Genomic DNA, 21,466 nt, shown 5'->3' on the forward strand with positions numbered 1-21,466 from the left:
GTGTTCTGATTTTACCAATGTAACCCAGATATGCTCGTTCGTTCCGTATGATGAATCAGTCATGAGTCTGATAAAAATAGAGTGTCATGAGCAGATCTTCTCTTGAAGCCTCTGCAAATAAACGGCGTGTCCAGACACGACAAATAACACGGAACCGAAGCATAAAAGACTCTTTCATTTCTTCCCACGAGATGTTAGAAGAGCAGGCATCAGAAGTTTGATTTATCCTGCGTTACTCCTGTTTTCTTACAATCCAAATGACATCCACACTCACACACACATTCATGGAAATATCTTTGTGGGGATTATGTAAGGAATAATTGACGACGGGCTGATGAATTTGCATCACGTCGTGGCCACATTACCATCTTGGGGTGAGCATTATCTTCAAAGAATTCACCCGAGTCAATGATTCTGCTTATACCAAGGTCACCGCACCACAAGACGTCGATGCGATGTTTTATCTCAAGGTATTTTACAAGGTATTCTTATTCAAAGCTTCTAACATAGAGTTCAGGGAGCAATAAGCAATATGTCATACTGACCCTAACCCTTGTATTTTTAACTTCGATTAATCTTATTTGATGTCCCCTTTAACACCCCAAACCCTCTCATACACACACACAGCAGCGTCTCATTCATCATCTCACAGCACAAAGAGCAGATAAGGGTCAGCACTCCATCACATTTACATTTACATTTATTCATTTGGCAGACGCTTTTACCCAAAGCGACGTACAAGTAGTATTATTTTTTTTTACAGTGTCACATTACTGCAGAGCGATCAGGGGTAAGGTGTCTTGCTCAAGGGCCCTTCAGTCATTACCTGCTGGCACTGAGATTTTAACCTTTGTCTAAAAGATTGTGTGTTGCATATCTTATCTATTCCACACAAACTTATGATGTCACGTGACTAATAAGTCTGAAACAGAGACACGACTCCATTCATTCAGTATAGATTTATTTTCTTCACTCATCTATTGTGAGTATAAGGAAAGCTGCTTTCTAAGTGCTGTTAGAGAGACAACGAGCTCTTGTCATTGGTGGATTGTATTGATTGACAGGCCGTAATGAACTTCTGAGTGACTGTGACTGTGTGCAGATGTATAAATCTCTTCAGATGTTTCATTGATGTTCTCTTCTGCCCAACTGGACAGATCGGCACTGCAGATCTCTGTTAATAATTACACATCGTCAAATATAACACAATCATAATTGACCATAATGGTGTGAGAGAAGGACATTACACAACACACACGACCTGTTACATAGAACAAACCCTCTCTGATGTAATAAAAGTCTCCTTTACTCTCCTCCTGTTGGGTTTAAACTTTAAACAGTGCACTTAAAACTTATTCAAACATCACACACACATGGCATTTATTGTGGAAAAAAGATGATATTCAAGACAATATACTATAATTTAATACTGAATTTATAAATTATGTGAACATTAAAAATAATGATTGATCTGAGGATTAGCATAAAATGGGGCTGATCACAATCACTTTCGGCCCAAATTCATGAATAGGGTAAAGTACAAAATGTAATAGTACAAATACAGAACATAATTGCACAATGCAAATAACCAAACCAAAATAAAAAACACATCAGTTATACATCTAAAACATTAAGAATTTCATCCAGCCGAGATGTCTTAACAGCTTCGCTATTGTTCAGTATTAATATTAAAAACTCATAAAACATCTTTATATCTGTGGAAAACAATCTACATTTGGCACAAGTGACAAAAACTTTGCTTTATGTTTATGGTATTTTCCAAGTAAAATAAGAATTTTAAGAATATTGTCTATTTCCAATGAACCAGTAGCACAATCCAAAAACAAGACCATTTGATCAGAATTCTTAAAGATCGACAAAGAGATCGTACAATAAATGTCATTACAATGATAATAACTGTAAATTATTTTAAAGTGAGTTTCTTTGACTTTGACGTATTTACTGATATCTGACCACATATTCTGAAAAGAGAGAGATGAATTCATTACAAAGTACTGCTTATCAAGAAGTCCCTGTGCCAGAAGTGCTCCGGTGACGTCACAGACCGGCTCGTTCTCTTGCGATCCGTGTTCAGATTGAACGTGTTTATGTTACGTATTAACATGTTGTGAGCACGAACATTGTAGTAAGGATTTGTGTTTATTCATCAATATTGTGTTATAAAGTGAGAACGAGTACGTGTTCAGATTGAATACGAACAATTGAAATTGAATCTGAACATCCGGTGTCTGTGAATCTCACGGACTCACAAAATTGCGGTCAGAAGTGGCGAAGGAAGGACGGACTGAATGTTACTCTCTCAAAATCCCTCTTTTAGAAACATATGAGCAGATTGGGGTCGATTCTTGGTTTAATGTGTTAAAAATAATAACGCCTGCTGCGCTTAAAGCATCAGTTGGTTAAACGTACTCGTCGGTAGCCGGGTTTCCATGACCCTTCAAATAGCGTGTTGAAAATACATCCATGTAAATGTATCCCCCAAAGAGTTCTTACGCTCGCATGAGGTGTTTTTCAGGCAATGCCATAAAGGCATATTTCGCTAAACTCCAATGTAATCACTTTTTGTCGTATTTACAAGTCATGTAGTGATAAGATGTAAGGAATTCACTTGAAGTATTATCTTATATGATGCAGTATGGTGATTTATTAGGAACAGTGAGGTAATAAAGACTTTTCTCTTCACTCTTTCATCACAGATGGCACTGTGCTCTAAAGTTGGTTTGCGACCTGTCACAAATGTCAGTTTATAATCATGTTTTTGTGAAGTTTATACACTGTTCCGTTTTACTGAATAGATGATATGAAGAGTTTAAATGAGATAACTGTTTTAAATGTTCCAGTTTTTCTATTGTGCAGTCCAATTAATATCAACCAAAAACTCCATAATAACTAAATAAATACAGCTAACAAACACAATAAAACATAATAAAAACATGATTTCTGAAATTGATTAAAAATGGAGTAATATGGTTTACTAGCCGTAATGACAAAATGGTTATCTCATTTTGAAACCAAAGTCTTTATATAAACCAGCAAGCATTTGATCCCTTTGAATGTTATAAAGGTGAGCAAATCTCAATCTTTTCTTTCTTTTCTCATCTTATTTCCCCATAATAATATTTTCTGAATGACTTACACATCCACAGACGTAAATAATAAATATTCCAGGTGTTCTTGATGTTTCTGTTGTTGTTTATAGGTTCCTTGTGTTATGGCTGTGCATTATCGGTAGGGGTCAGAGGTCACCCTTGATGGTTTGGATCGCACCCTGATGGTTTATAAAGAGACCTGTACTGGACATCAGGCATCAGAAGTGAAACATGTCAGAATTATGATGATGATGATGATGATGTAATAAGAACGTGTGAGTGTTGTTTGATGTTTGTCATGTCTGCAGAACAGCGTGATGTCTTGTTGAGCGTGTCCAGTCCTCAGACCTCGGCAGTGTTTCGAAGAGGAATGGAGATGTGTATCTAGTGTTTCCTTATTTTTGGTCAGGAAAGCACAGACTTGTTGACTTCCTCTCCCTCCCTTCCTTCCTTCTCTGCGAAGGTACTCATCTGAAAAATGAGAACAAAGCGATTGTTCCTGTTCTCTTTCTTAAGCTCTTTCAGATGCTGTTTGTGAAGCTGCAGGTTCATTGTGAGGAGCGCAGAGCAGACGACAGGTAAGACAGACAGGCCTCTCGATGCTGACACACACACACAGACACACACACACAGACAGGGCCGAGTGTTGAGGAGATTCTGGTTCTAGATGCTGTTCACAGGTTTAGATGCTGCTACGTAAGTTTTGAGTTTCTCTGAAACTTCTGTTCTGTTCTTTTCTCTCGAGGTTTGGATTGATGCTGAAATCAGACGCCGTATTTATAACGTTCATCTGTATTTTGCATTCTCTTAGTTTGTATAACAGGTTAAATACACATCTGAGCATATTGCATATTAGATCATAATAATGTTTTATATGTGTAATGCAAATATTGGGCAGAACATTAAATATTGTCTACTGTAGTATACAGTTTTTCTATAATTATATGTATTTAATGTAGTTTATATGTCTTATTAAGAGAGTAAATAGACTGACAGCAGGTCAGTTTAAAAGAGAGAGCATTTATGATTGTGATTTATGAATCTGTTCCACCTGTTATCATGACCTGGCATCTCATCATTGTTGTGAATGTGATGTTAAAGCAGAAGTATTTCAGGTGTTGAGATGTTGTTTGTGTTTCTGTGATATTTCCTCGCTGTTAAACTGCTGAGGTTCTCAGAGAGCAAATAGTTCATCATGGAAAAGAGAAGTTCTTGTGTTAATGAATCGAAAAACGAGCTCAGAGGAAGAGAGAAGTGAAGTCCATCTATCACTGTATCTGAACACACATTCTGTTATTCTTCATTTTCTTTTACAGAACTGATGACGCTTGAAAGATCACTGAGAGTCAGAGGAATACGCAAACCTTTCTCACCCAAACCCAGATGATTTGACTTCGACCATCTTCATTCATTTCACACCTCCATCCTCTTCATGCGCTCCATAATTTCACTCTCGTTTGATTCTGTTTTTATTTCTCCGGAACAAACATCGATTGATGCACCAGTCTTTGAGATCTCATGAGCTGTGAAAGAGAAACCTTCCCTGGGTTTCATTCTTCTCATGAACTCATTGTTTTTACAGACGGGTGATGGATGAATCAAAGCTCTCTGGAGCTCTCTGAAGAACACTTCAACATGGATTCAAAAGACAACGAAAGCCTGAGGCATGGCATCCGGACCGTGGATCTGTCTCTTCTTCCGTACCCTCTCCCTCATCCCGCCGGCATGATCGACCTCAACAGGCTGCGGCTGCATCGCGTCATCGGCCGCTACGACGGCGTAGCTGTGAAACAAGAGACGCTGAAACCCCTTCCTCTCTGGCCTCCCTCTCCTCTCCTCATGCACTCCTCGCCGTCATTCTTCCGACCTTTCCATCCCAGTTTAGTCCCGTTTCCATTCCTCCTGCCCGGCTCCGTTCCGCACCGCTCCCCAAACCCGTTCTACCGGAGCCAGACGCCGAGGTATCGCCGCAGAGGCCAAGAGGGTGGCAGAGCCGTCGCAGAGAAGCCGAGTCTGAACGTCCACGTGGACGACAGCTACCACATTGACGTGGGCGGCAATCAGAAGCGCTGGAAGTGTCGCATGTGCGAGAAGTCGTACACCTCCAAATACAACCTGATCACTCACATACTGGGACACAACGGCATCAAACCGCACGGCTGCCGGCTCTGCGGCAAACTCTTCAAGCAGCTGAGTCACCTGCACACGCACATGCTGACGCATCAGGGCGCCCGGCCGCACAAATGTCAGGTTTGCAACAAGGCCTTCACGCAGACCAGCCACCTGAAGAGACACATGATGCAGCACAGCGACGTCAAACCCTTCAGCTGCGGCGTCTGTGGCCGGGGATTCGCCTACCCCAGCGAGCTGCGCGCCCACCAGCTGAAACACGACAGGGGTCGAGAGAACGTCTGCGTGGAGTGCGGCCTGGACTTCCCCACGCTGGCCCAGCTGAAGAGGCACCTGACGGCTCACCGCGGTACGGCCCAGTACGACTGCAGCGACTGCGGCAAGAGCTTTCAGTATCCCAGCCAGCTTCACAATCACATGATGAAACACAAAGACATCCGGCCGTTCATCTGCAGCGAGTGCGGGATGGAGTTCGTCCAGTCGCATCATCTCAAGCAGCACACGCTCACACATAAGGTACACACACGGGCTCGGTCATCATGTAAACGATCTCTCACGTGCTTGTCAAACTGCTTACGAGTATTTCGTCAGTGGGACACAAAAGAAGATGTTTTGAGAAATGTCTTTATGAACTGCCGTGTGAAATGTCGTCATCTGTCCTTTCGTGTTTGTGTCTTTCAGGGTGTGAAGGAGCACAAGTGTCGCATCTGCGGTCGTGAGTTCACGCTGCTGGCCAACATGAAGCGTCACGTTCTGATTCACACCAACGTGCGAGCGTATCAGTGTCACCTGTGCTACAAGAGCTTCGTCCAGAAACAGACGCTAAAGGCTCACATGATTGTCCACTCGGACATCAAACCCTACAAATGCAAGGTGCGTCGCCGGATTTTCACTTCAGCACATATAGAATGTATTTTAATGCGGTGTCAAAGGGATAAAATGCTCGTGACCCCGGGATGGGCGGTCCAAACGATGAGCAGATCGCTTTTTGGCAGTCGAGTGTCTCCTCATCTATAGGAAGGATATCGCTGAACAAACTGAGTGTGTAACAATGGCCTCGCGTCCCCCGAGAACAGAGCCCGCAAATAGATCTCATCTCGCTTTCTCTTGTGCTCGGGAACGCTTCCTGTTTTCTCACGGTCCGATCGGACAGTTTACAGTCCCCTTTCTCCTCTTGAAGGAAAGGAGAGGAAAGGACCGCCCTAATAAAAAGAATGCAGAGGAAAGACAGCGCTTAGAGCTCCAGTCCTCCTTCAGCTCGCTCGCCGTCCCGTCACAAGAAACTCTCACAACGTCAAACTCGGCTTTTACCAGAGGAAATGTGTTCTGAGACTAAATACAACAACCGTTGTCAAGCTGATGTATAAAAGATATTTCCTTATGCACATATACACAACCCATAAAGACATAATGACTCTGATCACCGTGATGAATGCAAAAGTTTTGTGATCGCTCAAACAGTTTGTGTACGTGTGTTTTGTCTCTCACAGCTGTGTGGAAAGGAGTTCAACAGAATGCATAATCTGATGGGTCACATGCACCTGCATTCTGACAGTAAACCCTTCAGATGTCTCTACTGCGCCAGCAAGTTCACGCTGAAGGGAAACCTGACGCGTCACATGAAGGTGAAACACGGCATCATGGACCGTGGTCTGGACGCTCGAGGTGAGACGGCAGCAGTTGCAGTTTTGAATTGTGATGACTTCAGGTCCGTTATTAATAATGACTGTGTGTGTTTGAAGTCTACAGGCGGCGAGGGCGTCTCTGTCTCTCCGGCCCGCTGCGGATTCTGACCCGCTCCGGTCAGGAAGAACCCTTTGATCTGTCACAGAAGAACCACGGCCGGATCCGCCTGTCTCAGTCTGACGGCGAGAGCAACCGCGGCGAGAGCTCCAGCCGTGAGGAAGACGAAGATAGTATGTACAGAATGAGTCAGTACAGTCCTGCCATCGGTAATCCAGAGACTCAAGAGGCGGATGATGAAGATGATGGTGAAGACGAGGAGGAGGAGGAGAAGAAGAACTCCATGTTCTGACAGCTGTACAGAAACTGACAAGCACACTGTGAAAAATGTATAGAAATCTGTGAAAATATCTTGATCTCAGAAGTGTGAAGCCTAGCAGGTTTAATCTGTTTTCTATGAAATTAATATAAGAGTAGTGATGTTGTTTGTGTATTTTTGCACTTTGTTTGTAAATGCTAATAATGCTGAATGCCTTCCGTGGATGTGTTTGACATGTTCAGGCTTGAGTGAGACAGATTGATTATGATTTGCAATAATCTCTACTTGATCATAAATTATATGATTTTCATTGGTCAATCAATCAATCAATCAGTATGTATGCTCAATAAATTCATTTAAAATGAATCATTATAGGTAATTGTCTTTTACTACACAACATACAGGACTTTTCATACTGAACTCTTGGACATTAAATGTACAGAATGCACAGAAATGACAGTTTTTTGAATACATCTTTGGACACACACAGGTGAACACACTTCCTCTAGAGAGAAACAGAAGTAGAAATGAACGATCCACAAACCACATTCTCTAACAAACACTGTTACACACACACCTCAGAACTGTTTCCAGCTAAATAAATGAAAAAAAGAGTTCAGTTTACCATCAGAAAAGTAGTTGTAGGAAGTAAATCTGGACACTAAACATAGAAACTGAGAGAATGATTAGAAGGGAGGGAGTGTTGGGTTAATTGGAGTTTCTTTACATTTAATATAAATGTACACAAGGATTATTATCATAACTATTTAAACATTTCTGTTCATTGAAATAAACAAAATATAGGCCTAAATATTATCTGACAATCTCTTCATACGTTTAAGTTGAGACACTAAAATTGAAAATAAAAAGTAAACAAAAACTAAACTGAAATATAAATAAATTTAACCTACAATATTGCTAGAAATATCTCAAATGAACATGATAACTAAACACAAAAATGAAAGCTAACTCAGAACATGATCATAAAGTAGAATAAATGATTCACATAGTGTTTGTGATGGAAACCCTTCAGCTGTAGTTTTGTAGGCAGCGCACCTTTCTGGGGTTTTGTCCTGATGAAGCTCTGACAGTAAAGAGGAAGTGCTCAGATCCTCTTCCTGTCTTCCAGACACCTCCATGTTTCAGTCCAAAGCCATGAAAACACACAGAATCAGGTACTGCGAACCACCTCGACTGAAGTGAAAGTTCAGGATGAATCAAGACAAAGATGTTTCTGGTGTCCTGAGAAACCACACTCCTGTACAATTCCTCTTCTGCTTCATCCGATCGCACAACTCGCTTTAAAGGCACAGTTCACACAAAACATCAAATCCTCCTCGTGTCATTCTATAAGACTTTCTTTCTTCATCAGAACACAACAGAAGATATTTTGAAGAACGTTGATAGTCAAACAACACTGAACCCCATTGACTCCCGATGATAAAACTCCTTAAATCACTATACAATTACTTGACTTTCCTGTATCTCAGTGTTAAGAGCAGTGCGTTATCAACTCACTGTGTGTTGGATCCCAGGGGTGCAATGTAAGTCACTTTGGATAAAAGCGTCTGCCAAAGGCCCAAATGTAAATGTAAATGGTAAAACCAAGCAAAAAATTCTTCCATTGGGGTGAGAAAAGTAAACTTGAATGTAGTTTGACCTTTTCTCAAGTATCTAATTCAAGTTTATTATTCTCACCCCATTGGTTGATTGTTTTTGCTTTTTTTTTGCTTTTTTTACCATAAACTTACTTCATTCTTATATTTGTCTCCTTTAAAGAGACTAAATATCTCAGGTCCATTTTCTTGTCAAGAAAGTGCATCTTGATTTAAGAATGTTTAGATATTTGTACTTCAAAACAAGACAAAAACACCTAGTAAGAATGTCATTTTTTGCAGTGTAGACATAAGTTCAACACAAATAATTCACCTTATTGTCTAAATTACAAGGTCGAAGAAGGTGACACATGGAAATGTAATTATGTACTGATTTGTAGGAGAGTAAATGTGATATTTAATACAGAATGTGTATTGTCTCTACTGAAAGTAATGTAATAGGTGCTCCCTTACTTATGCTGCCCGTAGAGCATCTTTCATTCTTAAATGAATCTCCAATAAACCACCAACAGTTTCAGAGTGTCGTAAAGTTTGACTGCCCACTGGAATATAATGCCCTCATGTCTATTGTCTTATGCTTGTTTGTTGTACTTGTTCCCTTGGTCATGTTCAGAGTTCCCGGTGTGGTGTATGTATACTCATGTTTAAGATTCCTAGTAGTTTATTTTTTGCCCCCCTTGTGGGAAGTGTTTGGTTTCAGTTTTTGTATTTAGTTTGAGTATTTAGTTTGAGTAGTGTTTTCCCCCATCGTGGGTGTTTTTGTTCTCGTTATAATTAAAGTATATTTGTTAACCCCTTCATCCCCGTGTCTGCCTGCACTTGGGTTCTTCCACCACGTCCACCCTCCACGTTCCTGACACGTGTCATCTGGCAAAATATTGGCAGATCAACATAAACCATTTAATCCATCATGAGATTAGTGAACACACGTACAGCCGGAGCAGTGGGCAGCTATCCCTGCAGCGCTCGGGTCAGGTCACTTGCTCAAGGGCACTTCAGTCGTTACCCTCCGGCCCAGAGGATCCAACCGGCCCATCACGCCACGACGGTGATCCGTGGATCATTATGCGTTCCACGTGAACCCCATGAGGACAAATAAACAATGACAGAATGTTTATTTCTGTCATCTGTGCACACATCAGTGTCAACTGTCAATCACAGTTTATGACATCACAGCGCCCTCTGACGAGCTCAAGTGTAATTACACTTCCGACTGTATGCAGTGCAGGGAATCGTTTAAACAATCATTTGTTTAAGCATAAAAACATTACATTTGTGTTTACATTTTTTTAAACGACACAGGTTAAGCCATTATCTATAATTATAACTATAGAGTTGTATAATCTTATACACTTAAAGTTATTAAATTGTCAATGTGAAAATGAATGACGGTTTTCTGTAGTCGCGCCCCTCCGCGCGAGTCAAATGGTTCAGTCCAAAGATGGCGGCCTCCGTCCTGCAGCGCTGTCTGATTCCCGTACAAACCTTTTCTAAATGTGTCAGTCACAGATCAATCGGTGAGTGTCAGTATTATCAGACGATCTTAGCGATGTCATACTCGAGTCTGATCTGCATACGTTTACAGTAAACTTCATTGAGTGTGTAGTTTAAACGGATAGAGAGGTTAAAGAGAGGTGAACGCACACACGCACACGCATGCGCAATCAAACGAGCTGATCAACTGTTACACTAAACTGAGTTAATGTGCATCTGGTCTGATCTAGAGAGTGTGTGTGCGTTTGTGCGTGTGTGCGTGCGCCTGTGTGTGTGTGCGTGCGCCTGTGTGTGTGTGTGTGTGTGTGTGTGTGTGTGCGCGCCTGTGTGTGTGTGTGCCTGTGTGTGTGTGTGTGTGTGTGCGTGTGCGTGTGTGTGCCTGTGTGTTTGTGTTTGTGTGTGTGCGCCTGTGTGTTTGTGTGTGTGCGCCTGTGTGTGTGCGCCTGTGTGTGTGCGTGTGTGTGTGTGTGTGTGTGTGTGTGTGTGCGCGCCTGTGTGTGTGTGTGCCTGTGTGTGTGTGTGTGTGTGTGCGTGTGCGTGTGTGTGCCTGTGTGTTTGTGTGTGTGTGCCTGTGTGTTTGTGTGTGTGCGCCTGTGTGTGTGCGCCTGTGTGTGTGTGTGTGTGTGTGCGCGCCTGTGTGTGTGTGTGAGCGCCTGTTTGTGTGTGCGCGCCTGTGTGTGTGTGTGTGTGTGTTATTAGTCATGTACGTGTTTTGGCTTTATTTCAGTCAGAAGATGTTTGCTGTCAGCGGCATACACCGACTCAACATTGTGGGATCAGAGACAGAAAGACCCGCAGAATATCGGTAAGATCTTCACACTCGCGGTTCTCTTATGCATCGAGATTCTAAATAAACATGTTTTTAGCACTTTGTTGACAGTAGGCATGGGACAGTATGAGATATTGGTGGTATAACTGCGTTAATGAAATGACACGGTTTCGCGGTATTACGGTATTGTCAAGTCAACTTTATTAATATTGCGTTTTTACAATTTTCATTGTATTGCTATTACAACACTAAATGTGTTGTTTCCAAATGTCTGTTTAAACAAAAACTCCTTTTCAACTGGACACAATACATTTTATTTTGAACCAACATATAGAACATGTGTGTCAGGTAAAAACGCACGAAGATTGAATTACATATTTAATTTTTCTGTAAACGCAGCTCATTCATTAGAAACTGTACCACAGAAATGTTAGTTAAATGTCTTTGCACACTCAGTCCGAAATGCCCGTATGCGGTTTCTTGTATTTGACTGTCGTTTGTACGGTGTCTCTGAATTGTGAAACGCCTCTCAAAATGTTTGCTACGAATGCGAAAAACGCAGAAAATCTAACCCAGATGAAAATATCGCAGGCAGTGAGGTCGTAGTTATTTTTTAACATGCGGACTCGATGTGCAATGCCCTTCGCTCTTTTAAAACTCTGTATACCTTGTAACCGGTATTCGGCCCATGCCTAGTTGACCGCACTTCTGACGGTTATATATCGAAAGGGGGCGCTGTTGCTTTCACACATGACCTATGTCACAGGTTTTCTTTATTATCTGTAAATGTGTGTGTGTGTGTGTAACTCCTGCAGCACAGCTGGCGTCTCTGATGGACAGAACGTATGAGAGGAAGTTTCCAGTCAGCTCATTGACGATGGCCCGGGTGAGAGAGAGATGCCGTTTTCAGCTTTTGTGTGGTTTCCATCCTCATGCGTTTGTGTGTTTGACCTTGAACTTGTTTAAGAGACTCTGCCTAAATGACCTTTCTCTATACAGCTCAATTCTCCTCAGACACACTACACTGCATGTGTCTTATGTGTTACAAACTCTGTGATGGATTGCATGGCTTTGACTGTTTTACAAGCTGTTTGATTCTAATTATTTGAATGACTATATCTGCATTTATTGTTTTGTTTGTGTTTGAAATGATAACTTAAAGGGACACTCCAACCAAAAATGAATTCTGTCATAGTTGTTCCAGACGTGTAGAAATGTCTTTGTTGGCTTGAACACAAGGAGAGATGTTTTGTAATAATGTGAGCGACCAACAGTTCTGAAGCACCATTGACTGCCATAGTAGGAAACACATTTGATTCATTTTTGTGGTTGTGTTGAACACAAAAGAAGATATTTTGAGGAATGTAGGAAAACAAACAGTTCTGGGACACTTTTGTCTGTCATTTACATGTTTTCCTACTATGGCAGTCAATGGTGCTTCAGAACTGTTGGTCGCTCACATTATTCCAAAACATCAACCCAACAAAGAAATGTGTACATGTCCAGAACCACTAGAGGGAGAGCAATTCATGATCAGTTTCCCTTTAAGTATAGAATGAATGAAATGCATTGTGATATTTCTATGAACACTGTATTGTTGAGTTCAGTCGGTCATAATCTCCTTTTGTTGTGTTTAGTTCATAGATAATATATCTTCAAGAGAAGAAGTCGATCAAGCAGAATATTATTTATATAAGTAAGTCTCATCGGTCCTTGTTCTGCAGTGTACGTGCGATGGTCTGAAGGTGTGTGTTCGTGTCTTCAGGTTTCGTCACAGTCCTAACTGTTGGTATCTCCGAGACTGGACCATCCACAGCTGGATTCGACACTGTCTCAAATATGGAGCTCGGGATAAAGCTCTGTACATCCTGAAGAACAAGGTTCACTTCATAAGAAACCAGTGTTTACATCTCACCTCTGTGCTTGTGTAGTGATCACTTGTGTTGATGTCATGTCTCAGACACAATTGTGTTTGTGTTTTTCTAGATTCAGTTTGGGATGTTTCCCGATGAATTCACATTTAATCTTCTGATTGACTCTTTTATAAAGGACGAAGACTTCAGAGGTTTGTAATGACTTTCATGAGGGTTTCATCCGTTGACATGAGTCTTTTCACTGATGTTTGTGACTGGTCACTGGTGTGTTGACCGCAGGAGCTTGTTCGGTGGTTGAGGAGGTGATGCTTCAGGAGTCTTTTGAGAAGATCACCACACAGATTCTGTGTTTGTACGCTCTCAGCAGATATCTGAACACCAAACCTGAGCTTAGCGTGAGTACATCAGCGTTCTGTGTTTCTGGAAATGTGTTTTAAATGTGAGTTGATGTACATGGAGTGTTTGAATCATGTGCAGTGGCAGGAGGAGAGAAACATCGGAGCGTCTCTGCTGTTGGCCGGACTGAAGCAGGAGAACTCTGTCGGCTTCAGCGCTCGACTTCTTGGATGTGCACTTATCGGTTTGTTCTGCAGAAATCACACAGACAGCCACTGATGAATCAAACTTTCATATATCTGTACTTCAGATGATCCGTGTTTGTGTCTGCAGGTAAAGTGGAGCTGTCGAGGGGAATTCACTCTGTCTTTCATCAGATGCCCTTGATCTGGACCTCTGGTTATCTTGGGCGAGCACTTATCGTCATGGAGACCGTGTGTTCTGACATCACAGATGTGAAGTTATCTAAGGAAGTTGTGAGTATTTATAAAGATGACTGGAATGAGGGAGGCTTATTTGAAGATATTTCCCTCGCCCGTGGGAGAAACCACACAAATGACGCTTTTGATTTCATAAACTTTGTGAAGTTTAATAGCATTTGTGACAAAAACACTTCAGTCACAAAGCAAAAGATCAAACCAGGTTTGTTAGTCTGTTGTTGTTGTTGGCCAAATTAAGTGTCTTGGCTAAATGTCGCTTGTGTGTGTCAAGGGAATATAAACATGTTCCATCAAACTATTGAGATGTGTGATAAATCTCAAAGTGTAAATTCAGTCTGATGTGTTAAATGCGCATCAGCCAACAAACTGGGAAGAAAAACGCTCACACGGTGTTCTAGTAAAGTTGATATGAGCAAGAGTACATGCGGTTGTTTTTGTTTATTTTGATAACCCAGAAGGTAAACACACACTACCGGTCAAAAGTTTTTGGACACTTGAATAAAACGTTTCTCAAAGGTTTTCATCTGTGGGTGAAATAAATTTCATAGACAAAAGAGAGAAATTGTTTCATTATAAAATAATAAAATTGTATTTAATAAAAAGGCTTTGAAATGAATGACTTTGATTAAATAATGAAAAAAGAGCAGTCAGTAAGAGCACAGAATAGATGGGAGGAACTCAGTTAATATTCTTTAAAAAGCATTTTGGGTCGAAACCTTAAGAAGCTGCTTGAGAAAATGGCATTTTCTTGCAATATGTGACCACATTGAAGATTATATGGAAACATAATCCTCATAGTTCCCTTTGTCTTGTGTTTATGAGCGCACTATTTTTCTAAAATATGAATAAAACTTCTGAGCGGTTGTGTATGTCAAATGTGGCTTTCAGCTGGATCAGATGGAGAAGGTTCTGGAAGATCTGTCAACATCTCATCAGGACTCTTCAGACTCTGAGAGCGACGATGAGGTTCTGTTCGATGAGCAAGATGAAGAGGAGAGAGAGAAACTTCCACAGTACATCAACAGATTCAAGGTTTGTTTATTCTCAATCAAACTACTGTAAAGAAAATGACAAACGTCTGTTTCTAAACTCAATACTTGTGCAGGAGTTGAGGAAACAACTGGAGGTTCAGGACAAGTTAGAGAAGAGAAGCCTGGAGTCTCTGACCTCCATCCTGAGCCAGCAAACACTGAGCTGCTGTGAGGAATCAGACATCAGCGAGTACGCCACCAGATTACACCACTGGGAGACAGAACGACATCAGCTGATTCAGAGAGAGACAGACACGAGACGCAATGCTCAGAGAGAGAAAGAGATGAGACAGACCGCCGGTGCGGCCCTGTGAAATCATGTCTCATCCTCATTGTTTCTGTTGTTTATTGTCATTTTTTGGCTAGATTGACATAAACGCTGTGTGTTCATATTATCTGGATTTTTGTCAATGCATTGTAAATCTGAACAGTATAAATAAACTGAAAACATATCTGCTCATGTTTAGTCTCTGTCCTTTCAAATGTTATATTGTCAGTTTGCAATTTCTAAATCAAATGAAATGGCACGTCCTCTGAACTCACACCAGGTGTGTATCTGTAGCTGATCTTACCTGCTGATGATCTGAATCACATCTCAATTGTTTGATGAATGTTGCTGCTGTGTAGTTGTCATGTCATGAATCTCTTGTGGTACTGAAGATAAACACCTTGTAGACATGCACCAGTAGCGGCGTGCTTTTTGAGCTGTCGTGACGCGTCTGAGGCTTGATCTTCTGTGTGTGTAGAAACTGTGTGTTGTGTTCATTCAGTGCGTGTGAGAATCTTTCACACATTTCAGTGAAGACTTACACATCTGTAATGATGTCATCTAATAATAGTTTTCATCAATCTGGTATATGTGGAATCGGTCATGTACATCCAGCCGGTTGTTAACACAAATAGACATGTTATCTCATCTGTAAATTACTGAACACTAATTATTGTTTTGAAATATTTGATAAGTTCATTTGTAATAAAACTAAAGCTGACGTGAAAAAGAGACAATATAAGCATTACCTGCATGAGGAAATGACCGTGTGTGCGTGAGGGAGAGAGTGCACAAACATCACAGTAAGTGCTTTCATGATGTGATAATAAAAAATGGTCCTCTTAATTGAATCAGAGTATTCTGGGCTTTTTCATCCATTCATTCTATTATGATTCAAGGCCAAGGTGAGCTGTAATTGAATTGCAGAGTTTTTGATGTCAAGCGCTTGTTTCCTCTCTGATTTGTTTTAGTTTGATTGAATTCACTTGCACTTCTAAACTCGGATATGATTACAATCATGTTGAATATTATTAATTTAATTAATATGAACCTTGTCGTGTAGACTTTTTAGACCTTGAGCCTGTCGGAGTCTGGACACGTTGGGACTGTGACTAAAACAACTAAATTCTCTGCTCAATGAAGAGTTCTTCAATTCATATATTCATCCGTGAAATTAAAGAAATTAAATCATTTCCCCAAACATTTACATTTGGCAGACGCTTTTATCCAAAGTGACTTACATTGCATTATCCTAAACATTGTACAGAGGTATCTGAAATCTCCTGAGACACAACCTTGTGTTGTTAACACAACGCTCTTAACACTGAGATACAGGAAAACACAGAAAGTCAAAAGAATCCGTGTGCTGTATTTCTAGTGCTGGAGTCAGAGGTCAACAGTTGCCAGTCTAAACAGTTTACGTTCTCTCTTTTGTCTATAAAAGATTTTATCACAGACTGAATAAACATGTTCAGATCCTGTCCTGAATCAGATGAGCCCTTGATGGACACATGTCCTCTTATCGACAGAGATTTGGAACAAAGCCTGGGAATTCCATATTACAGAGAAAAAACCTATGAATTAACTACACACACGTTAATGATCGCATATTAAAACATCAGTGTCTGGATTCCAGCTCTGAATTCTGTCATTATCTCAACCCACCTCATTTATTCTGAGGTGATTGACGGCTTGTTTTGATAATGAGTGCATGTGTTCAGACTTCTGGCTGCTGGTTTAAAACATCCACATTCCCTTAAAAACACTTGATTCCATTCGTCTCGTTGGCACACAAACATGTGTGCGGTTGTTCTGTGATGCTCTGACCTCTGGGTGACCGGTGAGATCTTCAGATGAAAAATATAATAATTTCCAGAAATATTTTAATTAAAGGGCAACAGTGTTTTTTTCCTTCCACATGTTCATTGTTACACGGAGATGTCGGTTACCTTTGATGTTTCAGTGAGTTGTGAACTCAATAGTAAAACTAAATCCGTTCAGAGAACTGTTGAAAGACAAACTAAAGGTGCAGGGTATTATAAAAGTGTACTTTTGAAGTGGCGGAAACTGTGTTACTATGGTTACTGTGGGACATTTATCAGACCATCTGATGTGAGCTGCAGGCGGGGCAGATCACGCACGAAAGGGTTTGATAAGAGAGAATACAGTCAGATTCCTTCTGTAGCACAATGAGAGTTCGCGCAGAGTTCACACGAACATGAACATCAGCAGCAGCGCAGTTTTGAGACGGATGGAGCCCACCATCCCCGCCATCATGTTCATTTTTGGGGTCATCAGTAACCTGATCGCCATCGTCGTGCTCTGTAAGTCGCGCAGGGAGCACAAGGAGACCACCTTCTACACGTTGGTGTGCGGGCTGGCGGTCACCGATCTGTTGGGTACCGTCCTCGCGAGCCCGGTGACCATCGCCACGTACGTGAAGGGCGCGTGGCCGGACGGAGAGCCGCTGTGTCAGTACTTCGGCTTCGTACTGCTCTTCTTTTCTCTAGCCGGCCTGAGCATCATATGTGCCATGTCGATCGAGAGATACATCGCCATCAATCACGCGTATTTCTACAACGATTACGCGGACAAGAGACTCGCGGGCGTCGCGCTCGTGGCCATTTACGCATCGGACGCGCTGTTTTGCGCGCTGCCGGGTGTCGGTTTTGGAGAGGTGAAGATGCAGTACCCGCAGACCTGGTGCTTCATCGACTGGAGGACTAATGTCAGCACACACGCGGCTTTCTCTTACATGTACGCCGGCTTCAGTTCAGTCGTGGTTCTGGTGACGGTGATCTGTAATGTTCTGGTGTGTTGCGCCCTGATCCGGATGCACCGGCGGTTCGTCAGACGCACTTCTCTCGGCGCCGACGCGTCTGATCCCGGCAGGACCCGAAGCTTTGGTCGTCTCGCTGGTGCTGAGCTGCAGATGGTCATTCTGCTCATCGCCACCTCGGCTGTGGTTCTCATTTGTTCAATTCCTGTTGTCGTAAGTTCCTCGGACGTGTTTGTACTTTATCTCGAGTTCTGCTGCCACGATGATTGCCAAAGCTTCTTATCTGTAGCGCAGGAACTTTCTCATTCACATTCATCCCAGTGAGTTCCCTGATCTTTTCTGCATTGTCTAGTGGATTTGAATGACCCACAGGGAATGAAGATGATGACGATAATGTCATGAGTTTAGAGTTGTGGATTGTGTCTTCACATCTGGGTTGTCCAGAATGTTCTCAGACGTGTTCTTCATCTGAAATCTTCTTCGTTTTCCACTATTTCTCTTTTGCATTTTTCGTTTTGAATCCAAGTACGTTTTTTGTCAAAAGCTGTAACTGTAACCGTTTCATCGTATTCTACAGGTCCAAGTGTTTCTCAACCAGATTTATAAGACGCCGGTGGAGAAACGGCTGGAGAAAAATCCAGATCTATTGGCCATCCGGTTCGCCTCCACCAACCCCATTCTGGACCCTTGGATCTATATTCTTCTGCAGAAAGCGCTTCTCTCGAAGGTGATCCAGAACATCAAGTGTCTCTTCTGCAAGATGGGATCTCAACAGAGTCAAAGCAGCTTCCAGTGCAGAGACGGACAGCAGGTGTCCTCCAGAGATTCTCCATCTGACGTGTCTAAAGAACTTCGAGACGTCAAGTGTATCCCTACGTCACAGACGGGACTGTATTTACCTGAAGTCACAGAGAGAGATCTGGACACCTGTCAATCACCTGAAGTGTCTTCTCAGAGTGCTTTGAAGAAGGAGACTGTGAAACGGACAGATATTCAGTCTGGATGCCCAGCACAAGCCTTACACATGACTATAACCAGTGGGGGGTTTCAAGAGAAGAGTATTTAACATCTGCACTTTGATCTTGTGTAACATGTAAACTGAAGCTGTGTCTGTCATTACAGATAAAGTTCATGAACAGAAAGAGATCACGTCAAGACGAACAGAACGCAAGAGGGAAGAACCAATTCAATGTTTTTGTAAAGGACAAATCACAGCATGATTAATGAATGAACAAACTTCATGAAGGAAAAACTAAATTTAGAGCAAGAAACTGACAGAATCATTCAACTTGAGTGAAAGGAATTCTTTATGATGCAGTCGCTGATGTTTTTACTGAATATCAGTTTTCATGGAAATGAGTTAAAGGGTCTCTCGGGGGCCCGGTTGTTTCATACAAACATAACAGACAAAAAACCGTGAGAGAGTGAGACCGAGCGGATCTGTCCGTCCACATTAAAATCGCACACAGTCTGACAACCTTCATGACATTTCAGAAACATTCTCAAAGATCAGGAAAACTGTTCCCATGACATTGAGGTTAATTACAACACTAATCTTTGTTTACATCAGTCAGAACTGACCTGTTACAATATTATGTGCAAACATAAGTACAAGAACATTATAGTAGTATTTAATAAACAAAATATGCATTTGTTTAAATATAAAAATGTGGATAAATGCTCCTTCGGACTCAAGTTTCTGATGCACAGTGTGTGATGATTCTTGTCATCATTATATTTATTTGTTTAAAATGTATTTTATAAATAAAAAAGGCTTTAAATGCCGTTCCACAGGTTCCCTACAGAGAATGTGAAGCTGACGTCACGCCGCCATCTTGGGAGGATCATACTCCAGTGCTATTATTGTTTTGATATGTACCATTACTTGTTTTGTTTGATGTATGGAGAGATCCAAAGAGAAAGAACCAGGGGATTTTCCTGAACGACTCTGCATAAGCAAGACCGACTTACCGTAGTTATATTTCCTAATACAACAAGAAAAACAAAACATGGACAACTGCATTGAACGCACTAGCAGCCATCCCCCCAAGATGGCGCAACATTAAACGCGGCGTGACGTCGATTGACAAGCTCTTAGATTAAAGACACATCTTTTCAGCCAAGCGTTAACTTAATGCATAATATGCTAAATAACCCACCGGGAGACTGTATTTATTAGATTATTATTTACTAGAATCATTTAACTTTTGTTCTATAAACAATAATGTTTGACCTTTTTTGTCTTTTTTAGTTTTTCTAATTTTCTCTTGTAAAGCTGCTTTGGAACAATGCACATTGTGAAACGAGCCAGAAAAATAACATGAATTGAATTGAAAGCTCTATTGACTCCAAATGTTTTAGTGAAGGTTCACAGTCCATCTTATGTTCTGTACTTATGAAATAATAAAATAAAACATTAACAGCTATTTTCTGTTGCATCAACTTACATTTGTCCTGCTGGACAATCATTTCCCATAATGTCCTCATTAATGCTCCAGTGTTTGTTTTGTAAAGTATTATCTGTTTACATTATAATCCTGATTCAGTAATACAGTAAATAAAGGCTCTTCTCCTTCATTTATTTGTATTCGTTTGATGTGTTTTGCTGTCGTAATCTCATGGAAAACTCCTCACCTAAACTGGTTTGGTTTAGATAAATATGAAAATAAACATAAATAAAGTGATGTCTCCATCATTTGGTGATGAATATGTATTGCTGTAGTTAATCTACTGGCTTTTATTGTACATGTTTCATTGTTGACTGAGGCTGAGGCCCTTCTACGGGTCAAAGTTTAACAGGATGTGACGTCACTCGTGTGAAGCGATATGTGTCAGAGTCGTTGTGGTGCTTGTGTGTGTTAATTTAACTTTAGTAAATAAGTCAACATTTATATGGGTTAGACATCTGAGTTGTCAATATCATGAAGAAATGAATATGAATGCGTCGGGAATGACTGTTTGAACAAACTTTGTGTTTCTGTTTACCAGAAACAATATAAATCAGTCTTTAGTTGGTCTTAAAATGACAATGTTGTGTAATATAATGTAAACTGTCAATCCGACGCGGCAGTTTGGCAAAAGTGCATCAAGTGTTTCAAGTATCATGAAAGTGTTCGAGTGTAAAAATAAGACAAATAATGATTACAAAAAAATATTTGACAGAACTCAAGACGTATTAGAGCAGGATGAGCTAGTGAGTTTATAAAATATGGTTTTGATGGACGCCGCCGCTCGGTCACGTGACCGTACACATCTCGGCCGCAGGTGAGAGGAACCTGGCAAGTGTACCGAGCATCACAGGTCACAGTCGTCTTCTTTCACCCGGACACACAGTCAACAGTTAAAGTTACACTGTAGTAAATAAATAAATTAAAGATGAGCGGTCACCGGAAACCGATGAGAAATCAAAGTCGAGCTGGACAGGTAAGACAGGTAAGATCAGCAAACAGAAGAACTGAAACACGAGGAGGACACGAAACCAGCGGCTCATGCAACGACAATCTCACGAGCCAAGAAAAATAATACAGATGATGATGAGGATGATGATGAGGTGAAGATGAAATAAACAGCAGGAGAAGGAAAGAGAGAGTGAGAGAGAGAGAGAGAGAGAGAGAGAG

At 41.2% G+C, this 21,466-nt stretch overlaps 3 protein-coding genes across 6 annotated transcripts; all 3 read left to right on the top strand.

The window, feature by feature from the left end:
- The first annotated feature begins 3,592 nt into the window (after positions 1–3,592).
- znf366 (zinc finger protein 366) lies at positions 3,593–7,691 on the top strand. 4 transcript variants are annotated; one of them, XM_079468372.1, is made up of 5 exons: positions 3,593–3,688; positions 4,693–5,756; positions 5,922–6,113; positions 6,731–6,905; positions 6,983–7,600. In XM_079468372.1, the coding sequence occupies exons 2-5, from the start codon at positions 4,704–4,706 to the stop codon at positions 7,273–7,275; spliced, it is 1,713 nt and encodes a 570-aa protein (XP_079324498.1). In that variant the 5' UTR covers positions 3,593–3,688; positions 4,693–4,703; the 3' UTR covers positions 7,276–7,600. The 4 variants fall into 4 exon arrangements, with proteins under 4 accessions (XP_079324498.1, XP_079324496.1, XP_079324499.1 ...); XM_079468370.1 differs by having other exon boundaries at positions 3,625–3,688; positions 4,427–5,756; positions 6,983–7,691; XM_079468371.1 differs by having other exon boundaries at positions 3,678–3,806; positions 4,427–5,756.
- A 2,388-nt stretch (positions 7,692–10,079) lies between these two features.
- On the top strand, positions 10,080–15,795 carry mrps27 (mitochondrial ribosomal protein S27). The gene is made up of 11 exons (XM_079466990.1): positions 10,080–10,375; positions 11,080–11,157; positions 11,937–12,007; positions 12,759–12,817; positions 12,887–13,001; positions 13,108–13,186; positions 13,275–13,390; positions 13,473–13,575; positions 13,665–13,807; positions 14,660–14,803; positions 14,877–15,795. The coding sequence occupies exons 1-11, from the start codon at positions 10,300–10,302 to the stop codon at positions 15,114–15,116; spliced, it is 1,224 nt and encodes a 407-aa protein (XP_079323116.1). The 5' UTR covers positions 10,080–10,299; the 3' UTR covers positions 15,117–15,795.
- Positions 15,796–17,288: 1,493 nt separating this feature from the next.
- Positions 17,289–18,915, top strand: ptger4a (prostaglandin E receptor 4 (subtype EP4) a; the record flags this gene model as incomplete). Its single annotated transcript, XM_079468171.1, has 2 exons — positions 17,289–18,062; positions 18,427–18,915. The coding sequence occupies 2 exons, from the start codon at positions 17,289–17,291 to the stop codon at positions 18,913–18,915; spliced, it is 1,263 nt and encodes a 420-aa protein (XP_079324297.1).
- Positions 18,916–21,466: the final 2,551 nt, after the last annotated feature.

This window comes from Barbatula barbatula (assembly GCF_947034865.1).
Source record: "Barbatula barbatula genome assembly, chromosome: 11".
Lineage (NCBI taxonomy): Eukaryota > Metazoa > Chordata > Actinopteri > Cypriniformes > Nemacheilidae > Barbatula > Barbatula barbatula.